This window comes from Drosophila willistoni (genome assembly GCF_018902025.1).
Source record: "Drosophila willistoni isolate 14030-0811.24 chromosome XR unlocalized genomic scaffold, UCI_dwil_1.1 Seg143, whole genome shotgun sequence".
NCBI lineage: Eukaryota > Metazoa > Arthropoda > Insecta > Diptera > Drosophilidae > Drosophila > Drosophila willistoni.
The window spans coordinates 7,169,298-7,191,388 of NW_025814056.1; the positions used below are offsets into that span (position 1 = coordinate 7,169,298).

The 22,091-nt window shown below is 38.0% G+C and overlaps 5 protein-coding genes across 5 annotated transcripts; all 5 read left to right on the forward strand.

Moving 5' to 3' along the window:
* Positions 1–99: 99 nt before the first annotated feature.
* LOC6645389 (ras-like protein 2) lies at positions 100–3,019 on the forward strand. Its single transcript, XM_002068181.4, has 3 exons — positions 100–323; positions 1,269–1,356; positions 1,673–3,019. The coding sequence occupies exons 1-3, from the start codon at positions 243–245 to the stop codon at positions 2,080–2,082; spliced, it is 579 nt and encodes a 192-aa protein (XP_002068217.1). The 5' UTR covers positions 100–242; the 3' UTR covers positions 2,083–3,019.
* A 687-nt stretch (positions 3,020–3,706) lies between these two features.
* On the forward strand, positions 3,707–4,183 carry LOC6645390 (adipokinetic hormone). Its single transcript, XM_002068182.4, has 2 exons — positions 3,707–3,819; positions 3,907–4,183. Exons 1-2 carry the CDS (start codon positions 3,748–3,750, stop codon positions 4,081–4,083), a joined length of 249 nt encoding a protein of 82 aa, XP_002068218.1. The 5' UTR covers positions 3,707–3,747; the 3' UTR covers positions 4,084–4,183.
* Positions 4,184–5,419: 1,236 nt separating this feature from the next.
* Positions 5,420–6,080, forward strand: LOC111518963 (proline-rich receptor-like protein kinase PERK2). The gene has a single exon (XM_023177389.2). It carries the CDS (start codon positions 5,420–5,422, stop codon positions 6,038–6,040), a length of 621 nt encoding a protein of 206 aa, XP_023033157.1. The 3' UTR covers positions 6,041–6,080.
* Positions 6,081–6,577: 497 nt separating this feature from the next.
* On the forward strand, positions 6,578–18,941 carry LOC6645391. Its single transcript, XM_023177501.2, has 11 exons — positions 6,578–7,177; positions 7,242–7,453; positions 7,523–7,594; positions 7,806–7,928; positions 10,462–11,187; positions 14,113–14,344; positions 17,114–17,283; positions 17,345–17,615; positions 17,679–18,072; positions 18,138–18,213; positions 18,279–18,941. Exons 1-11 carry the CDS (start codon positions 6,628–6,630, stop codon positions 18,804–18,806), a joined length of 3,354 nt encoding a protein of 1,117 aa, XP_023033269.2. The 5' UTR covers positions 6,578–6,627; the 3' UTR covers positions 18,807–18,941.
* LOC124460623 lies at positions 10,328–11,500 on the forward strand. The gene is made up of 2 exons (XM_047011860.1): positions 10,328–10,405; positions 10,462–11,500. Exons 1-2 carry the CDS (start codon positions 10,370–10,372, stop codon positions 11,341–11,343), a joined length of 918 nt encoding a protein of 305 aa, XP_046867816.1. The 5' UTR covers positions 10,328–10,369; the 3' UTR covers positions 11,344–11,500.
* Positions 18,942–22,091: the final 3,150 nt, after the last annotated feature.

The following is a 22,091-nucleotide window of genomic DNA, read 5'->3' on the forward strand; positions in this document are numbered from 1 at the left end:
AGTTAACAGTTCGCGAAAATGACGCTGTTAACACTTAACAGAGCTCCCAAACGATGCTTTTAAATTTAACAGAGATGCTTTCAGTGTGACCATTTTTTTGTATCGTCTTCACTGTGACGAACGAGTTCAACAATGTAAATTAAGTATACGTATTCGTACACTACATAAGTTATTTGAATATTATATTATTGTACAAAACAACGGAAGTACTACAACGCGAACTCATCAATAATTATTGCAAAATGCAAATGCAAACATACAAACTGGTCGTCGTTGGCGGCGGCGGCGTTGGAAAATCAGCCATAACGATACAATTCATACAGGTAACATTTCCACACATCGGAGAGGAAAAAAAAGTATTCTAATACTTTTACCCCAAGAAAATATATTAACAAATATAAATGGTGACGTCGTCGTCTTCAAACGGATTTGTGTGTGCGCATAATATGCGGAATGGCGGCAGCGGGGGCGTGGTCATGCGACAAGTGGGCAGCAGGCGACCCTTGTTTTGGTAAAAGCAACAAGCTTCTTTTGGCCATGCCAGAGCTACAAAAATATTTTCAAGTCGAGATCATCGGGAGCCACACCCCCTTGCCCCCACCACCACCACCACAATTCCACAAAAAAAGCAGCGAAAAGAAGAAGAGTCGAGCCCTGCCCCAAAAAAGAGGTGACCCGAACCGCGGCGGGTTATGAAAAGAGGGGCAGACTAGCAGGCACGCAGGAAGGGATTGGGAGTTGCTTGATGTTGTGATTGAAGTTGAGCGCTGCTTTTGGGTGTGCCCGTCAGCGTCAGTTTTATGTGCAGGGTGGCGAGTGGAGGGGCCAGCAGTGGCGGCGGTCGGTTGGCCATGCCTGGCATGGTCATGACCATGGTCGCGTTTTGTCCATTCGTCCCAAGTATAACCATCTCTCACTACGATGTGGCAATGCGCGCCCGTCCGTTTCTCATTTATTTATAGTTATTTGCGTCATCTCCCCATCTCAGTGTTGTCCGTCTGTCCGCCCGTCCGTCCGTCTGCCTGTCTCTATGTACATACATGCATGCACACACACACACACACACACTTACTCAATCGCTAGTTCACACACACATGGGCAAAGATTTTCTTGTTATTGTGGATTTAGATGATAAAAAGTGGCGTCTCTCTGCGGGTAAACAAATCAAAATAGAAGCCAACCCACTTGGCATTTATTGTGGCATCTTCTAATCTAATTTATATATAATGTACATATATCTGATATCTTTCATCTGATCCACCCTGCAGAGCTACTTCGTCACAGATTACGATCCAACCATCGAGGATTCATATACCAAACAATGTGTCATAGACGATGTGCCAGCCAAATTGGACAGTAAGTTGTATTCATTTGAAAGTTTTTCGAAAAACAAGGCGAGGCCAATCTCTAAAAACGAAACGTGCTATAGCTTAACTTTATCTATACACATTGTCCATCCTTATGTTTACTTGATACTTTATCATGAAATTCTTTGTGAAACAGAAAATTTGTGTTAAACAAACTTTTTCTAAACAATAACTTTACCAAAGGGCCGAATCTTGAACTCTTTGAGCAAAGTTAACGATTGATAGTTAAGTTTAGAACACGTTTCTAAGGCTTTTGCTATTCGGAAACCATAAAACTGACAATTTTCTTTCGTTTTGTCTTTCAGTTTTGGACACTGCTGGCCAAGAGGAGTTCAGCGCCATGCGGGAGCAGTATATGCGTTCAGGTGAAGGATTTCTGCTTGTCTTCTCGCTAAACGATCATTCCAGCTTCGACGAGATACCAAAGTTTCAACGTCAGATATTGCGGGTGAAGGATCGCGATGAGTTCCCCATGATGATGGTGGGCAATAAATGCGATTTGGAGCATCAGCGACAAGTATCACTGGAAGAGGCCCAAAATACAAGCAGAAATCTAATGATACCCTACATTGAATGCAGTGCCAAGCTGCGTGTCAATGTCGATCAGGCCTTTCATGAGTTAGTGCGCATCGTGCGTAAATTTCAAATAGCTGAGCGTCCCTTTATCGAGGAGAGCTACAAGAAGAAGGGCAAAAAGAAGTGTTGCCTGATGTAGGGCATGTCTACTTATTGCCCCTGTGCCCAACAGCAGCAATCAACCATCGGATGCCAGCAACGCCAGCAACAACAACCAACACCAATAACAATATCAATAACCATTTAACTTTAACCATTAACCATAAACCATAAACCAGTGAAGTGAATCTCGAAAAGATGAAAACACCAAATTGACTGCGCATTGACTGAGCTATGAAATTCCATTGATAAGGGAATAAACTTACCGCACCAGACGCTGCAGCTACTAGTAGACCAGTAAAAGTAATCAGTCCCCCGTAGTCCGTAACCCGTCTATTCGTAAACCCAAATGAAGTGCATTTCTTATCTGCCCAGTATCCAACGGCATCCAACGAAGCCATCGAATATGCTTTGACCCTTAATTGAGTAGCTAACAAAAACAATATATATCTAGACATAAACACAAAAACAAACACACTGAAACACTAAAAACATATATACATATACAGGTATATAAATATTTTTTATAATATTTGTTCATAACCACGACAACAATAACTCTGCAATCAAATTAGGGAGAATTTCTTGTTTGTGTATTTTTTTTTTTAACTTTTGTATATGTATGTATGTATGTGTTCTTTATTATTTTTTTTTTGTGTAAATCAATTAATTGATTTATTTCTTTTTTTTTTTAATTATTGCAATAACTGAGCCAAAAGATTGTCTCATTCGTTGGATCGTTTGTTTCGATTAAGCCAAAAGTAATGTGTTATTGTAATTTGTATTGTTATTTACTAATATATACAAGGTATTTGCATATGCGGATACAAATTTGATTATATATATTTATATATATATATATAAACATATATGCTTATAATCCAATTTTGTTATAACAAATTGAGTGCCTCAAAAACGAATGCTATATCTATATAATTTCGAAACGAAAATAAAACGAAACGATTTAAGCAAACAAACAAACAAAACAACAACAAGAAGAAGAAAACAAAAGCGCACAACGCAATAATATTTATATTAATATTTAATAATAATAATAATAATAATAATAGTAATAATAATAATAATAATCATAAAATTCGAATTCAGTCAAGATTGTCTTAACTAGATTCTAGATTTTGTATGTGTGTGTATTTTATCATTATTATTATTGTTATTATTATCATTATATTTTTTGTATTCGTATTTGTATTTTTTATACGCAAAAACAAAAAAAAAAACAAAACAAAAAACCACAAAAAAAAAACAACAAACAAACAAAATTGTATTCTCGTTTAACTCTTATACACTGCTTAATTTAACGAACTTATTTAATTATTAATATGTATGTACATAACCATATGTATGCTATATACATATGTATGTGTGGATATACAGATTTTCATCTATATATACCATATGTGTGTCTTATACATATGTGTAGTGTATATATTAAATATTAAATATATATGCGCAATTCTAATAAATACCAGAAAACAAATCACAAATGCTTCCAAACTGCTGACCAATCTGTCTTTCAATGACCCAAAAAAAAAAAAAAACAAAGTCTTGAGTCTCTGGGCATAGGAAATCTAAAAATAATTATTGAAACGAAACCCTTCAAGTGTGTGTGGGCAGTGAAATTAATTAACAATTGCAAGGACTATAAAACTCGAGATGTTCCTTAGGAGAACTATCAGTAGCCAACATGAATACCAAAAGTCAAGTCATCATTGGAGCAGTGCTCGTTGTCCTCCTGGCCGCCTCTGTGGAATGTCAAGTGAGTATTTTTAAGTTTGATGTGTGTTTTAAGATCAAATTTGCTCATCGTAACTCCCTCTCTCTCTCTCTCTCACTCCAATTATAGTTGACATTTTCACCCGACTGGGGTAAACGTTCGGTTGGTGGCTCCAATTCCGGTGCTGGAGCCTTTTTTGAACCCTCTCAGGGCAATTGCAAGACATCAAATGAAATGCTTTTGGAAATCTTTCGTTTTGTTCAATCGCAGGCTCAACTTTTTCTCGATTGCAAGCATCGGGAATAGAGAGGATGGCATTAAATCGGGATTAGACTGCTAATACGCGCACACCAACCCATAATTTATAAACTTTATATATAAACATTTATATATCTCGCTCTATATATGCATGTAGATATATAAATTCATTCAATGTCTATATAAACACACACACACGTAATCGAGGTAGTCGTAGTCGGCATTTAGATTTAGCGGAATTTTTGATGAGAGTTCAAATAAATAAGAGCATCTAAAACATAGTTAAACCTTGGTGTTCACCAATTCAGAGGTACTTCACCCTCTCCAAGTTCATGGGATGCGTCATGATTTGGCATGGAGTTTTTCTCCATTTTATTTCATTTAAATTGTTTTAATTTGGAAAATTGCCATAATTAATCCACTCAACCCATCAATTGAATACCTTTTCATATGGCGTTTCATTTAAGTCGAGACGACGAGACTGACGAGAGTCAGTGGCTCATTTATTCAGTTCACATAGAGTTGTTACCACCACCAGCATGAATATCAAAATGTCTTGCTATATATTTAATCAAATACTAAAGTTCATTTCAATTTTGTGGCTAATTCTGATGCTGATGAATTCCTCTTCCATATCGATGAAATGTAAGTGTTTTGCTACACATATGTATATTCAGATAATGCCATGAGATAAGGATCGTGTCTGTGCTTCTTTTTTTTTTTTATTTTTGAGGCTTGTGTTAATTGAATATTCGCTGGGTGTCATTCGAATTAATGTTGGTTAGATAAACAAGAACATAGTGTTAACACAACTAAAATGATCGTTCAGGTTGGACATTATCGGATGACAAGCACCAGTGGCCCAGTTATTTTAATTTGACAAGAATTAACGATGCATTTCAGTGCTGGAACAAAGTGAAATACGGTTTGGCTATCAAACTGCGGAAATTGCTTAATTCAACAGGGTTTTGTGAAAGAAAACCATCAAGACCCGCTCTAGGAAATGAATTTCATAAGCAAAAGATGGTTTATCTGATTCTCTATATTGAGAAAGATATTTCGAAATCATTTTATTGACTAATTTTTGCAACTTGGTCCATTTTTTCCACTCCTTTCATTGCTATGTCAGAATTGACAACATTTTCTATTTCGAGTGTTTTTTTATTTGGGCTTTCATTCGCCCTCATTTGTTGTGGAACCGCCCCTGGTGATGGAACAATCTATTTGGTCTGCATATATGTAGATAATAATTTTGCTCCACAAAAGCAAATAAATAATTAAATAAATCATTCACACATTATGTTTGGGTCCAGTTGGTTGAGCATTTTGGACAGTTGTCAACTTCTTGTCCAGTTGCACGGATCACTCTGACTCGCTCTCCGATATGCTGTTGGAAGAGTTTTGCATTAAGGTCTACTTTTGGCCATTCCTATCGTATTTGGCGAGCATCAAGGGACTGTGTCCGCTGTATCCAACAGGTTATCTGCCCGTATATCCATTGCCGCCACCAAATGGTCCACTAACTCCACCTCCTCCACCTCCATTTTCGTCATTGCCGCCACTGCCGTTGCCTGTGCCGCCTGTTGGACCGCCCTATATGCCACCTTCGACATCTGTAGTGATACCGACATTCCAGCCAACACCACCGTTTCCACAGACATCGGCAACGCCGCCGTTTACCCCACCACTGACTTCGGTGACTCCACCGTTTCCACCGCCGACGACCATTACGACAACAACGACCTCGTCAAGCAGCACCAGCACCACCATTGGCACCACTCTGCCCTTGCCGACGTGCCCGAGTCAGCCGTTGGTCTGTCTGCCAGGAGGCATGCGTCCGTTGCCCAATTGCCCTTGCATAGATCCACGACAGCAAAATTCTCGACTGGTGGCGTCGACTGGTCAAATTGGTTCGGACATGATGATTTTTATGCCACTCAATCCGGGGCCACAGCGTCGTCGTCGCCGTCGTCGTCGGCGACGTCGCAGCAGTCTTCACCTGTAGACGCATCTCCCCTTCCGCCTCCTGCTCCTCCACCAACCCTCACCCCCTTTACCCACGTATTTCTAGTTATAGTCAAAAGCGCAATAAACTGAAACACATAAAGCAAAATTCAAAAACAAAACGAAAACACAACGAAATCACCTTATCAATTGGCAATACACTGATAGATTAGCGACCTTCCCCTCGAAATTGCAAGCCACACAATAATCATCATGAACATCTGCCATCCCTGGTTCCACCCCGATTTCGCTCGTATATACTTGCAGCAATTGCAGCCCAGGGTCAGTTAATTCAGAGCACTCCGCCGTCCAGTTGCCAGGATGCACGTTCCCGTTGGGGCAACTGTTTGCCCCTGACCGCCTGCCCTCAACTGGTTGAAGAGTATCAGAGCAAGGGTCAGTCCTCCGGATCGAATGAGTTTCAACAGTTTTTAGGCCAATCCATTTGTGGCTATGATGGTTCCAGCTTTTTGGTAATTTCAAACCCCGCCAAACATTTAACCAACTCAGCCAGGATGATTGCCTCTTTTGATTTAGATTTGCTGTGCCTTGGATCATGCGATTAGCAATAGAAGTCCTAAAGATCTTATGATACAGCCGCCGCCAGCAACAAGTCCATCGAACTCATTTCATTTCTCACCCCTGGGACCGATCACCACATTGGGTCCCCAAGTGCCGGTCTTTCAGCCGACGCCACCGCTGAATCAGGGTCAGAGAGTCAACAATAATCCCAATCCCAATGCCAATTTGAATTTTCCACCCACAAATGCAAGTCCCTTGCCCATGTGTGGAGTCAGTATGGCCACTTCGAATCGAGTTGTGGGTGGCCAGGAGGCACGACGAGCTGCCTATCCCTGGATTGCCGCCTTGGGTTACTTTGACGATATCAATCGCAGTGCCCTCAAGTTTCTATGTGCTGGCAGTCTAATCAATGGACGTTATGTTCTCACCTCGGCCCACTGCATCAATGCCATGTTGACTCTGGTGCGTTTAGGTGCTCACGATCTGTCGCGACCCTCGGAGCAGGGAGCCTTTGATTTTCATATTAAGCGAACTGTTATTCATGATCAATTCGATCTAAATTCCATAGCCAATGATATAGCTCTGATCGAGCTAAATGGCATGGCAGTTTTCACTGGTAAGACCTAAACTAATTCCCATGGAATCTCCTAATCTTACATATATCCATCTCATTTGGCTAGCCACGATTGCACCAATTTGTTTGCCCGAGTCTAATAAATTTCTGCAAAACGATTTTGTTGGCATGAATCCATTTGTGGCTGGTTGGGGTGCGGCCAAACATCAGGGGCCCACCTCGCAAGTCCTTCGAGATGCCCAGGTGCCAATTGTGTCACGACAAATTTGCGAGATGAACTATAAATCTGTGTTCCAGTTTGTACAATTCAGCGATAAGGTGAGTCAAGTGAGTGAGAACAAAAATATAGAATAGTATAATCATATCTCTCTCTCTGTCCAATTCCAGTTAATTTGCGCCGGCAGCTCCAGTGTCGATGCCTGCCAGGGGGATTCCGGTGGTCCACTCATGATGCCACAGGTCAGTTACAATAATTTATGTTACTGATGAATCATTCAACCAGTTTTGGTTCCAACTCTTCAGCTGCCTCCAAGGTGGTTAACTGCTAATTTGCTGTCGTCTGAATCAGAGCCAAAAAAGACAAAAAAAAAAAAAAAAACAAGTGCCAATGACTTGGCAAAAAGAAAACTACCAAAATAATCAAAGCAAAAATGTAACTCTTTCTTTTCAGCTGGAGGGTAATCTCTATCGATTCTATCTACTTGGCATAGTGTCGTTCGGCTATGAATGTGCAAGACCAAATTTTCCAGGAGTCTACACAAGGGTAGCCTCTTACATACCCTGGATAAAAAAACACACTTCATAAACTTATGAAAAGATTAACAGAAATAAAAGCATACCACAGAAAAAATGATACAAAATTTGATGGTTTTCACTTCGGATTGACTTGGATCTCGTATTGCATCTAAATTTTTATATTGTAAAAGTGTATCGAGCCCATTTGATTGCGCAACTGATTTATAGTGGAATAGATGGCAACAGCCAAATTCATTGTCTCATCCAGAAAATCTCTTCAATAAATTAAGCAATAAGTTAATTAGCCTAGTTTAATTATCTTAGGTGTAACATCCTAACATCCTACATCATAGAATGGATTAACCTGCCACCTTTTTTTCCCGACCTACTCATACTGTGTTATATGTTGTCATTGTCCACTCTCTAACAGAAGCGGTTGAACCGCAATCAAAACAAACAAAGTTAATAGATTCTAGATAGATCAAAATATATTCAAAGATTCTTGTCTTATTATTGTTTTAGTAAGAGTTTAGTTTGCTTAGATTATTAATTAGAAATGGTTGTCCAATCTTAGTGGAAATGCATAACTTCCTATCGATCTTCGCTTTAAACTTCCAGCTGCATGGGGAGCGATCAGGTTAAAAGCTACGAATAGTAACAGAGAACACAAGTCGATTGTAAACATTATGGCAATCGTAATACCAAACATAGCAGATTACGCAATAGCACAACTTGTCTTTAAAAACATTTCCATAGACTTTGCACAGATCTTACACAGACGGCTCCAAGACTAGCTTGACCGCAGGTCGACCTGCTCCAACTTGAAGAGTCTTAGTCTCCTTAGCACTGCAAGTGTCTTCCAAGCAGAGATAATAGCTATACGTGAAGCCTGCACAGGCAGAGGGATCAGGAATAGAAACAGGAACATCACAATCCTTTTGGACACTCAAGCAGCTTAAAGCCTCTGCCCTTAAACTATGCCGAGTGCAGAGAATGGTTGAAAACGCTCGGAGAAGTAAAGAGTACCGGGCCATTGTGCAGTTTATGGCAACAAAAAGGCGAATAAGTTAGGTTGGCTGGGATCTAACTCACGACAAACTTCCAAGCTGGTTTATCTTTCACTAAACAGTTCACTACACATTACAAGAACCTCGCCAACAAGCGAACAGGACCTCGAAACTTCTTAGCAATGTTTGAAGGACAGTGTATGAAGGGCATAAAAAGGTAGAACTAAGTTTGTCTGTTTTTTTTTTATGTATTTGTCCACGCGTTATACGGCTGCACCCCCGGTCGGTCGTTCGGTTTGGAGGTTGACAGCTTTCGGCTGAGGCTCGCGCGCTTTATCCTGGTGTCCAGGTCCACTTGAACGTACTGACCATAGTATCGTGAGCGTCCGAACAGAGCTGCAAGATGTAGGATGGACCACGCTCAATCACTGGACTCAGGATATCAGCACAATGGCACTGAGCGGATTGTCGAGATTCCTAAACCACAGTTAACCAGAGGGCCGGGGCTAACTTCGACCGCGTCAAACTTTGTATACCCTTGCAACTTTTTTGGTAACTCTTTCCTTACCTCTAGCCATAAAAGTGGAAATAACGAAAATATCGATCAAAGTCACTATTTTCCACCGATCGTTCCTATGGGAGCTATATGATATAGTAACCCGATCTTTATCAAATTCGGCACAGTCATTTACAGATATATTAAACTAACAAATGTTTAATTTGAAAGCAATCGCGTCAAAAGTAACGAAGTTATTGACAAAAGTCACTGGTTTCGAGCTATATGATATAGTCACTAGGAGCTATATGATATAGTCACCCGATCCTTATCAAATTTGGCACAGTTTATATGTGTAATTAACTCACCAATATTAAATTTCACGACAATAGCTCAGAGAATAACGAAGTTATTAAGAAAAGTCACTGTTCGTGACTTTGTCATTTGTATGGGAGCTGTATGATATAGTGATCCGATCCGGCTGAATCCGAGATATACAACGCCTGCAGTATATACAAGCTTACATGCAAAATTTCAACTCTGTAGCTTTAACGGTCCAGAAGGAGTTTGCGTTGATCCAGACGGACGGACAGACGGACCGACGGACGGACATGGCTATATAAACTCGTCTCGTCGTACTGATCAATAATATATATACTTTATATGGTCGGAGATGCTTCCTTCTATGCGTTGCACACTTCTGACCAAAATTAATATACCCTTTTTGCAAGGGTATAAAAAGAGACAGAAATATTTGACAATTGCATACTGCTCAGCTTATTTTCGAAAGTATCTAGTACTTTCGGCTAGACGGAAGCAATTCACATATTTTTGAGATCCAAGAAGGCCTGGGATGTTTGTAAAATTCGACCTGGTCAAGGGGGTACAGTACTTCAATCATTCTACTTCGTAAACTCATACAGTCAACATCAAAAATAAAACAAAAACTTTGCTCTAATTCTGAATATCAAAAAAGAGAAAAACAAAAGTGAAAATATGTTGACTGTTCAATTGATCATGCAATCCGGAGAGGTTAGTAAACGTGAGGATATTACTTTTCATAATCGTGACCAAGTGTTCTTTTCCAGCAATTGGTTATGAAGCTCCCGATCTCAGCTAGCATATACGAGCTTAAGAGAGAGCTGCAGAGTCTTCTCAATATTCAGGAACCATTGGAGATTTGTACTTCTGATGTAACGTTGGCCGATTCAGTTCTTTTGACAGAAATTGCTGGTCTAGGCAACAACGAACAAATTAAGCCGATTGTGTCTTGCTATGAAGGCAACAATTTTGTGTGCTTGATACGATTTTCTCTTGAGGCCGAGGATATCGCGCTTCCACTAGTCGATAATTCGGTGTCAGACTCAAGTATCGAAGTTAAAGTTGAATCTGAAATGGAAATGGAACCGGATGTTACAACTGGTCAGCACCCGCCATACATGAACATCCTGCCAGAGAAGAGGCCGTTTATTGTGGTAGTTTCTTCATGCGCAAAGAACTTTTCCGATCTGTTCGAAGGGTTCTTTGATATACTTTTGCGTTTCGGAGACGTTCGGAGCTTAGATTTCAATGATGTCACTCCGGTCGCTGAATACCATGGCCGGCTGTACATCGCAGCGGCCAACGAAGAGACCAGGGAATGGGTGGCGAGCAGCGTGTGTTCTATAGGGCTCTATGAGGCCGCTGGTTTTATAGACTTCCTGCACCTGACAGCGGCCAGAGTTACTTGGCCAAAGGTAGAGACTTGTTTGCTGCGAATTTTCACGCTCCTCGAACAGCAGAACACTGATATAAAGACGGAGAAGTGGGCTGTCGTGAGCCGGGAATATGTACCCCCTACAGTCACAAATATTTGCCCCAATGAACAGGTTGACATCTGGATGGATGCGGACAGTGCGGATATCATCAAGGAGAGATTCAACTGCCTTAAACTATGTTTTTGGACGATCGTATTCGAGTTTCGCGATTAGATGACTTTTATATATTTTTATTTTATCGAATTTATATTTTGCAATTTTAAAAAAAAGTTACGATTACGGCAGACTCGTTTGCCTACCGATTATTCTGATTGGCAACGGTCAAATAGTTTATCGTAATAGAAAAATAATAAAATATAATAATAATTTATGGACGTTGCTTTACTACCGAAACGTTGCCAAGTGAATTTTCAAACTCACTGTTATCCCCCGATCGTTGATATGGGAGCTATATGATCGGGTGACTATCTTGATCAAATTTGGCATATTCGTTTATATGTGTAAGAAATTCACTAATATTAAATTTCACGACAATAGCTCAGAAAATAACGAAGTTATTGAGAAAAGTCACTGTTCATGACTTTGCCGTTTATATGGGAGCTATTTGATATAGTGATACGATCCGGCTGAATCCAAGATATACAAACTCTGCAGTATATACAAGCCTGCATGCCATAATTTCAACTTTGTAGCTCTAACAGTCTAGGAGGAGTTTGCGTTGATCCAGACGGACGGACGGACATGGCTATATGAACTCGTCTCGTCATGCTGATCAAGAATATATATACCTTATATGGTCGGAGATGCTTCCTTCTATGCGTTACACACTTCTGACCAAAATTAATATACCCTTTTTGCAAGGGTATAAAAAGGGACAATAAGTTGATCCTAATGCAGCAAAACAGAGCATAGCTTTAACTCTTATCATCTATCTATTTATTATTTAAATTGATCTAATCTTTACCTTATTACTTTACATAAAATAATTGCCAAAACTTAAAATTCCAATAGATTTGTTTAAATTTTGTTTATACCAACAAAAACAAAATGATGTGAAAATTACAACTTTTTTGTATATATGTAGTTAATAAACGAATTAACATGATGCACGCGGCCATTAAAAGTGTGGAAAACAAAAGGGCTGAGCGGATTGGAGGGGACTTACAAAAGTTGCATAAACAAAAGTATCGAAAAATCGGAAGTATTCTAATTTGATATGACATGAATGAAACAAATATTTATATGCTGATACGTTGAAAACTGGAATTTCCAAAAGAAAAAAATCAACTGGTTGTTGTATCAGTTTTATTTTGTTTCACAAGATTACCCTTTTGCGAGTATTTATTAGCTTTATATATGTATATTTGTGTGTAAAAATATAGTATAACACCCAAATAATCGGCATAAAAAATGAAGATGAGAGAATTTTGTAATCTTTCAACAAGTGATTGTTTATTGTTAGTTAAGGCAAATGACTTCCCCGACTCAAAAACCGGAATGAACGATTAAATCATTTCATTTTAAAACTCCCCCTCGCTCTCTCTCTCTCTCCTCCCACTTTTGATGTAGATAATTATATAACTTAAAGTTACAATTCACAACTATAAAAATGTACTATACGAAGAAAATTTATTTTTTATTTGAGACTCAAAATATGCGTCTACTTTGTTATATTGAAGCCTATTGCCTTTCGAACCGGAACCAAAAAAAAGAAAAAGGAGTGATTCGCGATGCTTGATGATTGGAATTTCCCTTGGCTTTAGGACTCCTGCTGTGTTTTGTGTATGGCAATGTCAAGCGCGTTCTGAATTATTATTACTCATCATAGATTTAATTTTATATGTCGTTTTTATACTGTTTTTTTTTTTTTTTTGCCTTTCTCGATTGCATTATTCGCATTTCAATTGGCTATTTTTTTTTCGGGCTATTCTGAATTCCAAACAGGCCGCTTGCCAACTGATCAGTCCGTCCGTCGGTACGTCTATGCTGTCCTCTTCAACGTAAAGCAAACAGAAATAACAAAAACAAAACTTAGTTGACAGTCACTTAGCACCTTAATTTAGTTAGAAGAGAAAACGTATGTATGTGTAATCATTCAATCAGACGACTCTTCTAATCTTGATAGAATGTCGCCAGGCTTACAGTGATTCCCAACTAAATGGAGCCATCGTTCTGTCTGTCTGACAAATATAGACTGAATCCGCCTTTTTGCCTTTTTTTTTTAAATGCTGCAATTAATTGACTCATCTGGAATTCTTCAAATTGTCTCAATGACAAATTGTATAAATTAGTACAAGTTCTCACATTTTGTCGCTTTATTTTTATTACTATTTTGCTAGCTAAGGTTATAATTTATTTACAACTTGATTATAAATTTGCCATGTTAATTTTTAGTTTTGCCATATCATTAGTTCCATTAAACATTGCCATAAGCCACTTAATTAGGGGTACAGCAAAAATAGTATTGTTTAATAATACCAACTGAACCCCCCAACCGCTCCCCGGCCGTGTGGGTGAAGGAGAAACTTAATGATTATCCTATAGAAAACTTGCAAAAATCACAAAACTCAACGGTGCTTTTTTTATTTCAGATTTATACAACTTTAATTGATATGCTTAGAAAGCGTATCAATTAGAAATGAATTGCTCTCAATTCGTATGCAAATCAAAACTGAGACTAAGGCTGACACTGAGCATGAGATTGAGATTGAGATTGCGAATGGGAATGAGAATGAGAATGGGAATCATCGTTCCAGCCGAATGTTGCTGGCTGAGCAAAACGTCTCGGTTTCAGTCAGTTCGGCACACATATAAAGGCCAGCTCAGGCGACCAAATGGCTCAGCTCAATCTCTCCACGGTCGGCATTCGAGTCTCAATTTCGTCCAAAGCTCGAAGAGACCTTTTATTTTTTGCACAACGAAACGGGAAACGGTCAAGTCAAGTCAAGTCAGTCAGCTAGCTAAGCTGCTCACCATATATAATTCGGCTTTAGTCTGATAACGTTCGTCAAACAGTGTAAACGTCGTCGTCGCGAGAGTTTAGAATACAAGCACACAAATATACGGCAAAGTCTGATATCGATTTACGATCCGATCTCATCATCCAACATGCAATTAGCGCCGCGAAACAGTGTTGTGCTAACAATAGTCGTCGCCAGTCTTCAATTGTTGCTCTTAGCAAATCGAGCCTTTGCCCAGTTTGATCGCAGGCAAGGTATATACACACATATTTATTTATATTTTTTTATTATTTATTTGATGTTTTTGTGTTTGTGGATGTGATTTTTGTTTTGTTTTTGTTTTTTTTTTTCTTAGTTAATTAGAAGGTTTTTGAAATGTTTTTTTTTTATTATTTCTATGTTTTTACGACTAATCCGGCATCTTAATTAAGTAAACAAGCAATAACGAAACGAAAACTCAAAACCAGTTTTATCAATTAACATTAATACCGAATGACAAAAAAAATGAAATGAAATTAAATCAAACTAAATAATAGTTTTGATTATGAATTTATAAGCGAAATATATTTATATGTATATTCATAAGCAAGTTCGTTGCCTGAGTCTTTCGTTTTGTCTTACATGAATTGCGCACACACACACATGCGCACACACACACGCACACACCTATACATACTGTAGTATCTGCTGCTATTGTTGTCTGGCTAAGTAAACTCGTCTTGAATTTGGCGAAAAACAAAAATTTAAGTCATTTATTATAAATTTTTTTTTTTTGGTAGGTTTTTCCCCCATCCCGCTTTTGCTTTGCTTGCTTTAAGTTAAGTTCAGTTTTTGGTATCAGTTCGTAAACGAAAAAAAAAATGAAATAAAAACCAGTCATTGCCATCACTGTCATTGCGATTGGCCAGTCAAGGTCAGGAGCAGTGGATACGGACAGGTGTTGTGTGACCAGAAAGGCGTTTCCTTAGAGATCTAAATTTACTGCTGGCTGCTGCTGCTGACTCTAGGTTTTTGTCTGTGTCTGTGTCTGTGCTGAGTGGCACATTATATATTTTAAGCGCGTCCATTCAAATAGCAGGAGGAGGAGTAGTATATAAGCCAAAACCGCAGCCAGCCCATAATTTTCGGTAGTTTATTAGATTACTCAATTAGAACCCCTCATTAGTAAGATATGTTTTCGAATGTCTGTAGAATGTTTCATAGTGAGTCAGTACCTCAAGACATGTGTGAACAAAGAACCTACTTATTTAGCGCCATTTACTTTTGAGATTTATGTCAACCAAGAACATGTAGAATGTTGAATTTATACTTGAATTAGGTAATGCTTTTACTGTGTTTATAAATAAGTAATTTGAATACAAGCAAATGAGTTTAATGGAAAATGTAATTTGAAAGCATATTCTTATAAGTATAACTGGGTACATATTAGAGTTTTGCATGAATACAAATGTATTTATAAGACAAGTAGCTCTTTGAGTTGTCTAAAGCCAACTGAACAACGAGTATCATCCGGCTTCGAATCTCTGGTTGTAGTTATCATCTAAGCTGATGGACATATTTCTATCCCTTACTACTTTTTACAAGCTTAGTTATCATCTAAGCTGATGGACAGAAATATGTATGTATAACTAAGCTTGTAAAAAGTGGTAAGGTTAATAGTTAACAACTATTTCCCATACTTAATAATACATAATAATATAAAGTTGTATACACTTGATACATGAACAAATGATTCTAAACAAAGTACCTGGTAGTTGTTAGTCAAACAAAAACGAATTAAATAGAGTTCAACTCTTAAGTAAATGAATATAAAATGTACTCCAATTTGTAATTGAAAATATGAGTTCTCATTCTCACTTTAAGTAAAGAAAGAGTGATATAATTTGTAGGTATTATTAGTGTACATAAAGAAAATTATAAAATATATAAGACCGTTTTATTTTAAATAGTTTCGTTGTGTTGATAAATACAAGCCAAATACTAGTCAGTAAGTGCCAAGCACAACTTGGGTTTTAGAGTCATTCGTTTCTTCACAAAATCAAGACGTTTTTCGAATACTAAACATTTGGTTTCGTGAATTTGCTCAAATGAGTAAAGCTGGGCTTTTTGGGCTCTTGAATGATAAATACTGAGAAAGATTACTACCTTTATCTATTATCAAATATAACCTTGAATTTTCTGAATTCCTCAAAAAAACACCGAAAAAAAATTGAATTTCATATAACTAAATATTTCAAAATCAGCTTTGGTTATACAAATTTTGTTGTTTTATATGACACTAACACTAAACTTGGCTAACAAGAGTTTTTACATTAAAGAAATAAATCAAAATTTAATAACTATTAATAACCATTTTCTAGTGGCATGTGGTGGTCTTATAAAATATCCCTTAGCGTATTTAACTAAAGGCTAAACAACCTTTAAGAAATACCAAGCCTTTTGTTGGTCACCTTGAAGTCCTCCACCGATCAAAAAGGTCGCCAAAACAACCAACTTTCAGAAACAGTCGAAACTAATTCCCAAAAACAATATTGCCTAATAAAAGCTGAATTTCTTACTATTTAAGTCTTGTTAAGCTTAGTGAATCATTCCACTTATTACAATTGATTTCATGGAATTTAGATAATCGTATTAATAAACTGGAACAATCGCTTAAATGAGGTGCCATAAAATTGATTCTCTTTTGATGTTTGATCACCATTTGATTCATCATTTAAAATGAAATCGTTTGTTAAAAATAAAATAAAAATTCCGTTTAACAAACGTTCCATCATAATCTAGTGAACTGAGCGATTTTGTAGTTTGTTTATGCCAAAAGACAATGGAGTTTTTTTTATTAGCTATCTAGCGTTAGTTTTAATCTTTCTTTTGCTACATATACATATATACATATATATACGTTTTGCATTTATATAAAGCCATTTTTTAACTAACACCAGATATCGAGATGCTAAACTAACATTACTTACTTTCTGTTTTCTTCTATCTTGTATTTAATGTCATTGCAAAATACTTTCTTACAGTTCGTCAGAACTGCATTACTCCAGAAAATTACTATGGCAGTTGTGTGACCCTCAGCTATTGTCCCCAGGTGACAAATGTCTTCCAGATCGCCGATAGAAATACGGCCCAACGTTATGTGATTGCCTTGCAACGTAGTTGCGGCACACGCAGCTTTAATGGGGATCCGGTGGTAGGGTGACTCTTTAATTTTTCATCTGCTTTGGTCATATTATATAAGAGTATTGTTATAGGTTTGCTGTACTAGACCGATAAATAATCCGGTCACAGCGCGACCCAACACCAATCCTTTCTTTACCACAGAGGGCACATTTGTGTGGCCCAATCCCCAGCCGCTACCAGATCCCGAGCCACAGCCACAGCCACAGCCGCAACCAAATCCATTCTTGCCAACAAGAGCTACAACTACAACTACAACCCCAGCGCCGACTACCTCGGCTCAAATAGTGGAGCCTCGTGGTAGGGCCTGTCGTACACCCAAGCTGGAAATTGGCGACTGCATAGGTAAGATTCGTGTTTTTCTCTGGCTTACCCGAATGATTAAGTTATATGATATTGTTGATACAGATATTAAGAGCTGCAGCAGTCTGTTAAATGAATTGCGTGCCAAACAAACAGATCCATCTTTTGCCAATTATCTTCAAGCTTCGAATAAAATTTGCGGTGGCATTGGATCCATGGTTTGCTGTCCAAATGGCCAGGTGGAGGTAACAACTCCAACGCCACGGCCAGTTAATACGAATGAGGTACCACGACGTTTTGTCACTTTGGAAGAGGGTTGCGGCTACACATTGAATTCGTACAAGAAGATTGTCGGTGGGGAAGTCAGTCGCAAAGGTGCCTGGCCCTGGATAGCTCTTATTGGCTATGATGATGCCTCCGTGACACCATTCAAGTGCGGTGGCACTTTAATAACAGCTCGACATGTAATCACAGCGGCCCATTGCATCATAGAGAGTCTGTAAGTGAAATAACCCGACAAATTCACAATTAGAACATCCTTAAGTGATTCATATTAATTTCTAGATCATTTGTTCGTTTGGGTGAACATGATTTGAGCACGGAAACAGAGACAACCCATGTGGATATACCAGTAGCCAGAGTAAGTTTCAACTAATAACTTTTTACCCCTCTCCGTCTAAATTGTTTACTCTTTCACATCTCTAGTACGAGGCCCATGCGGAATATAATCGTCGCAATGGACGCAGTGATATAGCCATACTCTTCTTGGAGAGTAATGTTCAGTTTACGAATAAGATCGGACCCATTTGTATGCCCAATGCTCCCAGTTTGCTGCGCAAATCATATATAGGCTATCAGCCATTTGTCGCCGGCTGGGGCAGGACCATGGAGGGCGGTGAATCGGCACTTGTTTTGAATGAATTGCAGATACCTGTCCTTCCGAACGAACAGTGCCGTGAAAGTTATAAGAAACAAAATCGTAGCTTCACATTGGATCAATTCGATCCGGCCATCATTTGTGCTGGCGTTCTAACTGGCGGCAAGGATACATGCCAGGGTGACTCTGGCGGACCATTGATGGTGCCCGAGGACTATAAGAAAGCTGTGCGATTCTATCTAATTGGTGTTGTATCCTATGGCATTGGATGTGCACGACCCAATGTACCAGGAGTGTATACCAGCATCCAATACTTTATGCCCTGGATTACCGAGAGGGTACAGAATACGCAATGAAAGAAATGAAAATATATGTATATGCAAACAAATAATTGCTAATTGCCATTCTAAGCTCTATGTAGACCTAGTCCCTAAGGTTAAGCCATAATTTAAAATATAAAAATCATAATTCAACAAAAAAATAAAAAAAAAATACGAAAGAAATTCCACTTAGAAGTGCAAATATTGACATTGACTGTGCGTGAGTTCTCTTTGTCGTTTGGTCTTTGTTCTCATGACACTCTTCGGTCTCCTAATCCTCAAATCGCATGCCTGGCTGACTGCATGATACCCTTTAAGACTTATGCAAATTGATAGCAGGACGCTTCATCAATCATTGTGCTCGTAATGAAGAACGTCTTGCAGTCTTGCAGTCCTGCAGTCTTGGAGATTTAGGTAAGCAACCCTAGGGAAGGTAGCATATGTAAATATGCAGGACTAGCGCAAGGACAAGGACTGCATTCTAATTGCATCGCCAAGCCACAAAAGCTGCGATTCACCCCAAAAGGGATTTACATAGCTAGCATGAAACGCGTGACTGAGCTAGAGATTTTCCCTATTCAACTTTCTTTCTACATTTTCTGGCATCAGTTGGCGCCATCAGGAAAGCAAGCAACGAAAAGGTTCACTTTCTCCCCTTGTACGCCCACAAACCCTAAGCCAAGATCAAGATCCAAGTAAAACGAATCCTTTTTTCGACTCGAACAACGCCCTCAATGCTCACATTTTACCACATGGCATGTGGTTGCCTTTCTTTGAATTGCCCCCCACCACATCAACCAACAACCTCCCATTGTGATTCAAATCGGGATCATCTGGCAGATGATTCAATGCCTCTTGCCGAGTTCATTAAACTGCATTTTCTCTTTTCCCGAATACCTCTTTTCCATTCAATTATTATTCAATCATAACAACTGCTCCTTATCATCATGTTCGATCGAACGATCGATCGTTCATTTATCAACAAGAAGGTCATCTGATCCAACAAAAAAAACCTTAAAAATTTGCATGCGAAAAGGACTTTCGCCAGCTATAAAAAAAAAGAAACGAGGTAAGAATGACGAAAATTTGCATACCTAATACCCAAGAAGGGTGTTAATTTCATCATTAGCTAATTCCCAGCCAGAAGAGAAGTGAAAACGAGATGTCTTCATCGATTGCAATTGCGAATATTGGCAAAAGGGGATGACCCTAGTTTCGCAATCCATTCTCTTACAGTTAGGCAGCTTTTGGGTGTTAGGGATCGGATTTAGATCCTCCAAAGGTTTACAAGGGTTGTTTGGGTTGAATTTATTCAGGTTTTGCCTTTTGCGGTGCAGTCAAGAGCTACACAAAAGGATAACCCATAATTGCAAATATAAACACAATGTCAACATGATCTTTACTCTGCTCGTTTATTGATTTTGCGGAATCGCTGGGCCAATTCCATGCAAGCAATTGTGCTCTTTGTGGGAATAAAGAGCCAATCAAAGCATATAATCTACATAAAAAGACATTTAACAACCAATTCAATGGCTCACAAGTAGTTGAAATATTTTATTAAATTATTTAATAATCGGTGTAATAATAGAAATGCAAATTTACAACCAAATGTTGATTGAGTCTTTAAATGTTAATTGGTTGGTTTTATGTATGATTTAAGGGGCTATTTACGGATTGGAAATTTAAAGTAAATTTTTTCATTTTTGTATTGTTCAGGTTCTACATATATGTATACCTATGTATATATTTAGATATGTTTCTCGAAAATGTCCAGAAAATCCGATAAATAAATTCGAAGATATATGTACCTGAATTTGTAAGGTCACCTTCATATCAGATAAGTTTTGTGATCATTTGGCACTGCGGGGGAATGATCTAATATTATATCCTTACAATTCTCCTTATTTCCTGATAGATGTACTCTCCGTTGAATAAAGCCCCAAATGTCAATATTAAACAGTTTTTCTTTAAAAGTTGTTCAAAAATTATCGCGAATTCTGAATCCATATCACCTTAATGAAGGCAATAAGCTACATATATGAGGAAAGTATCTAGAAACCATGTCCTCGGTAAAGGAGTTGTCTAAGTGGCCCAATCATTTAGTCAACTGAACAACGAGGATTCGGGTTCGAATCCCAGGCTAGTGTATGGATGTAGATTTCGTCTAAGCCGAAGGCCTTAGTTGCCAGTGCTTGTAAAATATAGTTAGGTTGATAGTTTACAATACTTTATCCTATACTTGAATAATACTAATAATAATAATAACTTTATTCATAAACGAACTTGAGATTTGCTAACCGTCAAAACCAAAATGGTGTTAAAAAGTACCAAGCAAATGCGGTTTTCATTAGCCGTAGAGGGCTAACATTCCGCTTAATGGAGGACTTGTTTTTTAGTTTTAAATTCCCTTGTCTTTAAGTGTTTCATTTTTGGTGTTGTTATTGTAGTTTATTTCGGTTGTATGAAGAAGTAAAAATGGTTGCATTTAAAAGTACAAATGAGTTTTCAAGTTTTATTATTTGTCGTTATGGCAGTTTTGGTTTTAGAGGAATAAGTAATACATCTTAAGATAGGACTATCCATCTTTTAGGCTTTCATCATGGAGTCTATAGACACAAGACAATAGAATAAAGGTAAACCAAAATGTTTCTATATATGCATGCAAGTGTGTATAGAAATTCCGAGTTTTTGTTTATGTGTTTAGATGTTCATTCTATACCCAGGCCATTCCGAACCATCGACTATGGTAAAAGAGCAGGTGGCTAAAGACTAAACCCCTGCGATTAAAACGTAAACTTCTTCCTTTATGTAAATTTGATGGGAGATTTTAGAGTAGGTACGTTTTTTATTGGAAGCTGACCGAACTTCGTATCATAATAGTTAATGTACTCAACTCTAGAATATCAGTTGATCGGCTAACGGCGTCATCTCAAAGTTCTAAAAGCAAACTTATCACAGTTGCTTAACAACAACAAGTAATGGCTTTTAAATTTTCCATATACATAACATTCATATAAATATTTATACAAATATATAATATTTACATAAATTTACTACTTGATTATTTCTTTACTTTTTAATCAGAGTTCAACCATCTGTTCTTTTTATACCCTTTTAGACGACATTATAATTTTAGTCAGATGTTTATAACGCCTAATTAAAATCAAGCTTAACAATTCGTCGGATCGAACAACTATAACATATAACTGCTATAAAAATAAGCGATCGAAAACCACTTTATTGAGGACCACTTTATTATCAGGAGTTATATAGAAAAGTCCTTTTATAGTAGGATTATTGAGAAATTTATTATGGTATAGA

Coding starts and splice junctions, on each gene's coding strand:
- LOC6645389 (XM_002068181.4), top strand. CDS start 243: ATGCAAATGCAAACATACAAACTGGTCGTCGTTGGCGGCGGCGGCGTT. Junction 324..1,268: donor TAACGATACAATTCATACAG/GTAACATTTCCA, acceptor TCCACCCTGCAG/AGCTACTTCGTCACAGATTA. Junction 1,357..1,672: donor TGTGCCAGCCAAATTGGACA/GTAAGTTGTATT, acceptor TTTGTCTTTCAG/TTTTGGACACTGCTGGCCAA.
- LOC6645391 (XM_023177501.2), top strand. CDS start 6,628: ATGATACAGCCGCCGCCAGCAACAAGTCCATCGAACTCATTTCATTTC. Junction 7,454..7,522: donor TTGTACAATTCAGCGATAAG/GTGAGTCAAGTG, acceptor GTCCAATTCCAG/TTAATTTGCGCCGGCAGCTC. Junction 7,929..10,461: donor ACATACCCTGGATAAAAAAA/CACACTTCATAA, acceptor GTTCTTTTCCAG/CAATTGGTTATGAAGCTCCC.
- LOC111518963 (XM_023177389.2), top strand. CDS start 5,420: ATGCTGTTGGAAGAGTTTTGCATTAAGGTCTACTTTTGGCCATTCCTA.
- LOC124460623 (XM_047011860.1), top strand. CDS start 10,370: ATGTTGACTGTTCAATTGATCATGCAATCCGGAGAG. Junction 10,406..10,461: donor TGATCATGCAATCCGGAGAG/GTTAGTAAACGT, acceptor GTTCTTTTCCAG/CAATTGGTTATGAAGCTCCC.
- LOC6645390 (XM_002068182.4), top strand. CDS start 3,748: ATGAATACCAAAAGTCAAGTCATCATTGGAGCAGTGCTCGTTGTCCTC. Junction 3,820..3,906: donor CCGCCTCTGTGGAATGTCAA/GTGAGTATTTTT, acceptor CTCCAATTATAG/TTGACATTTTCACCCGACTG.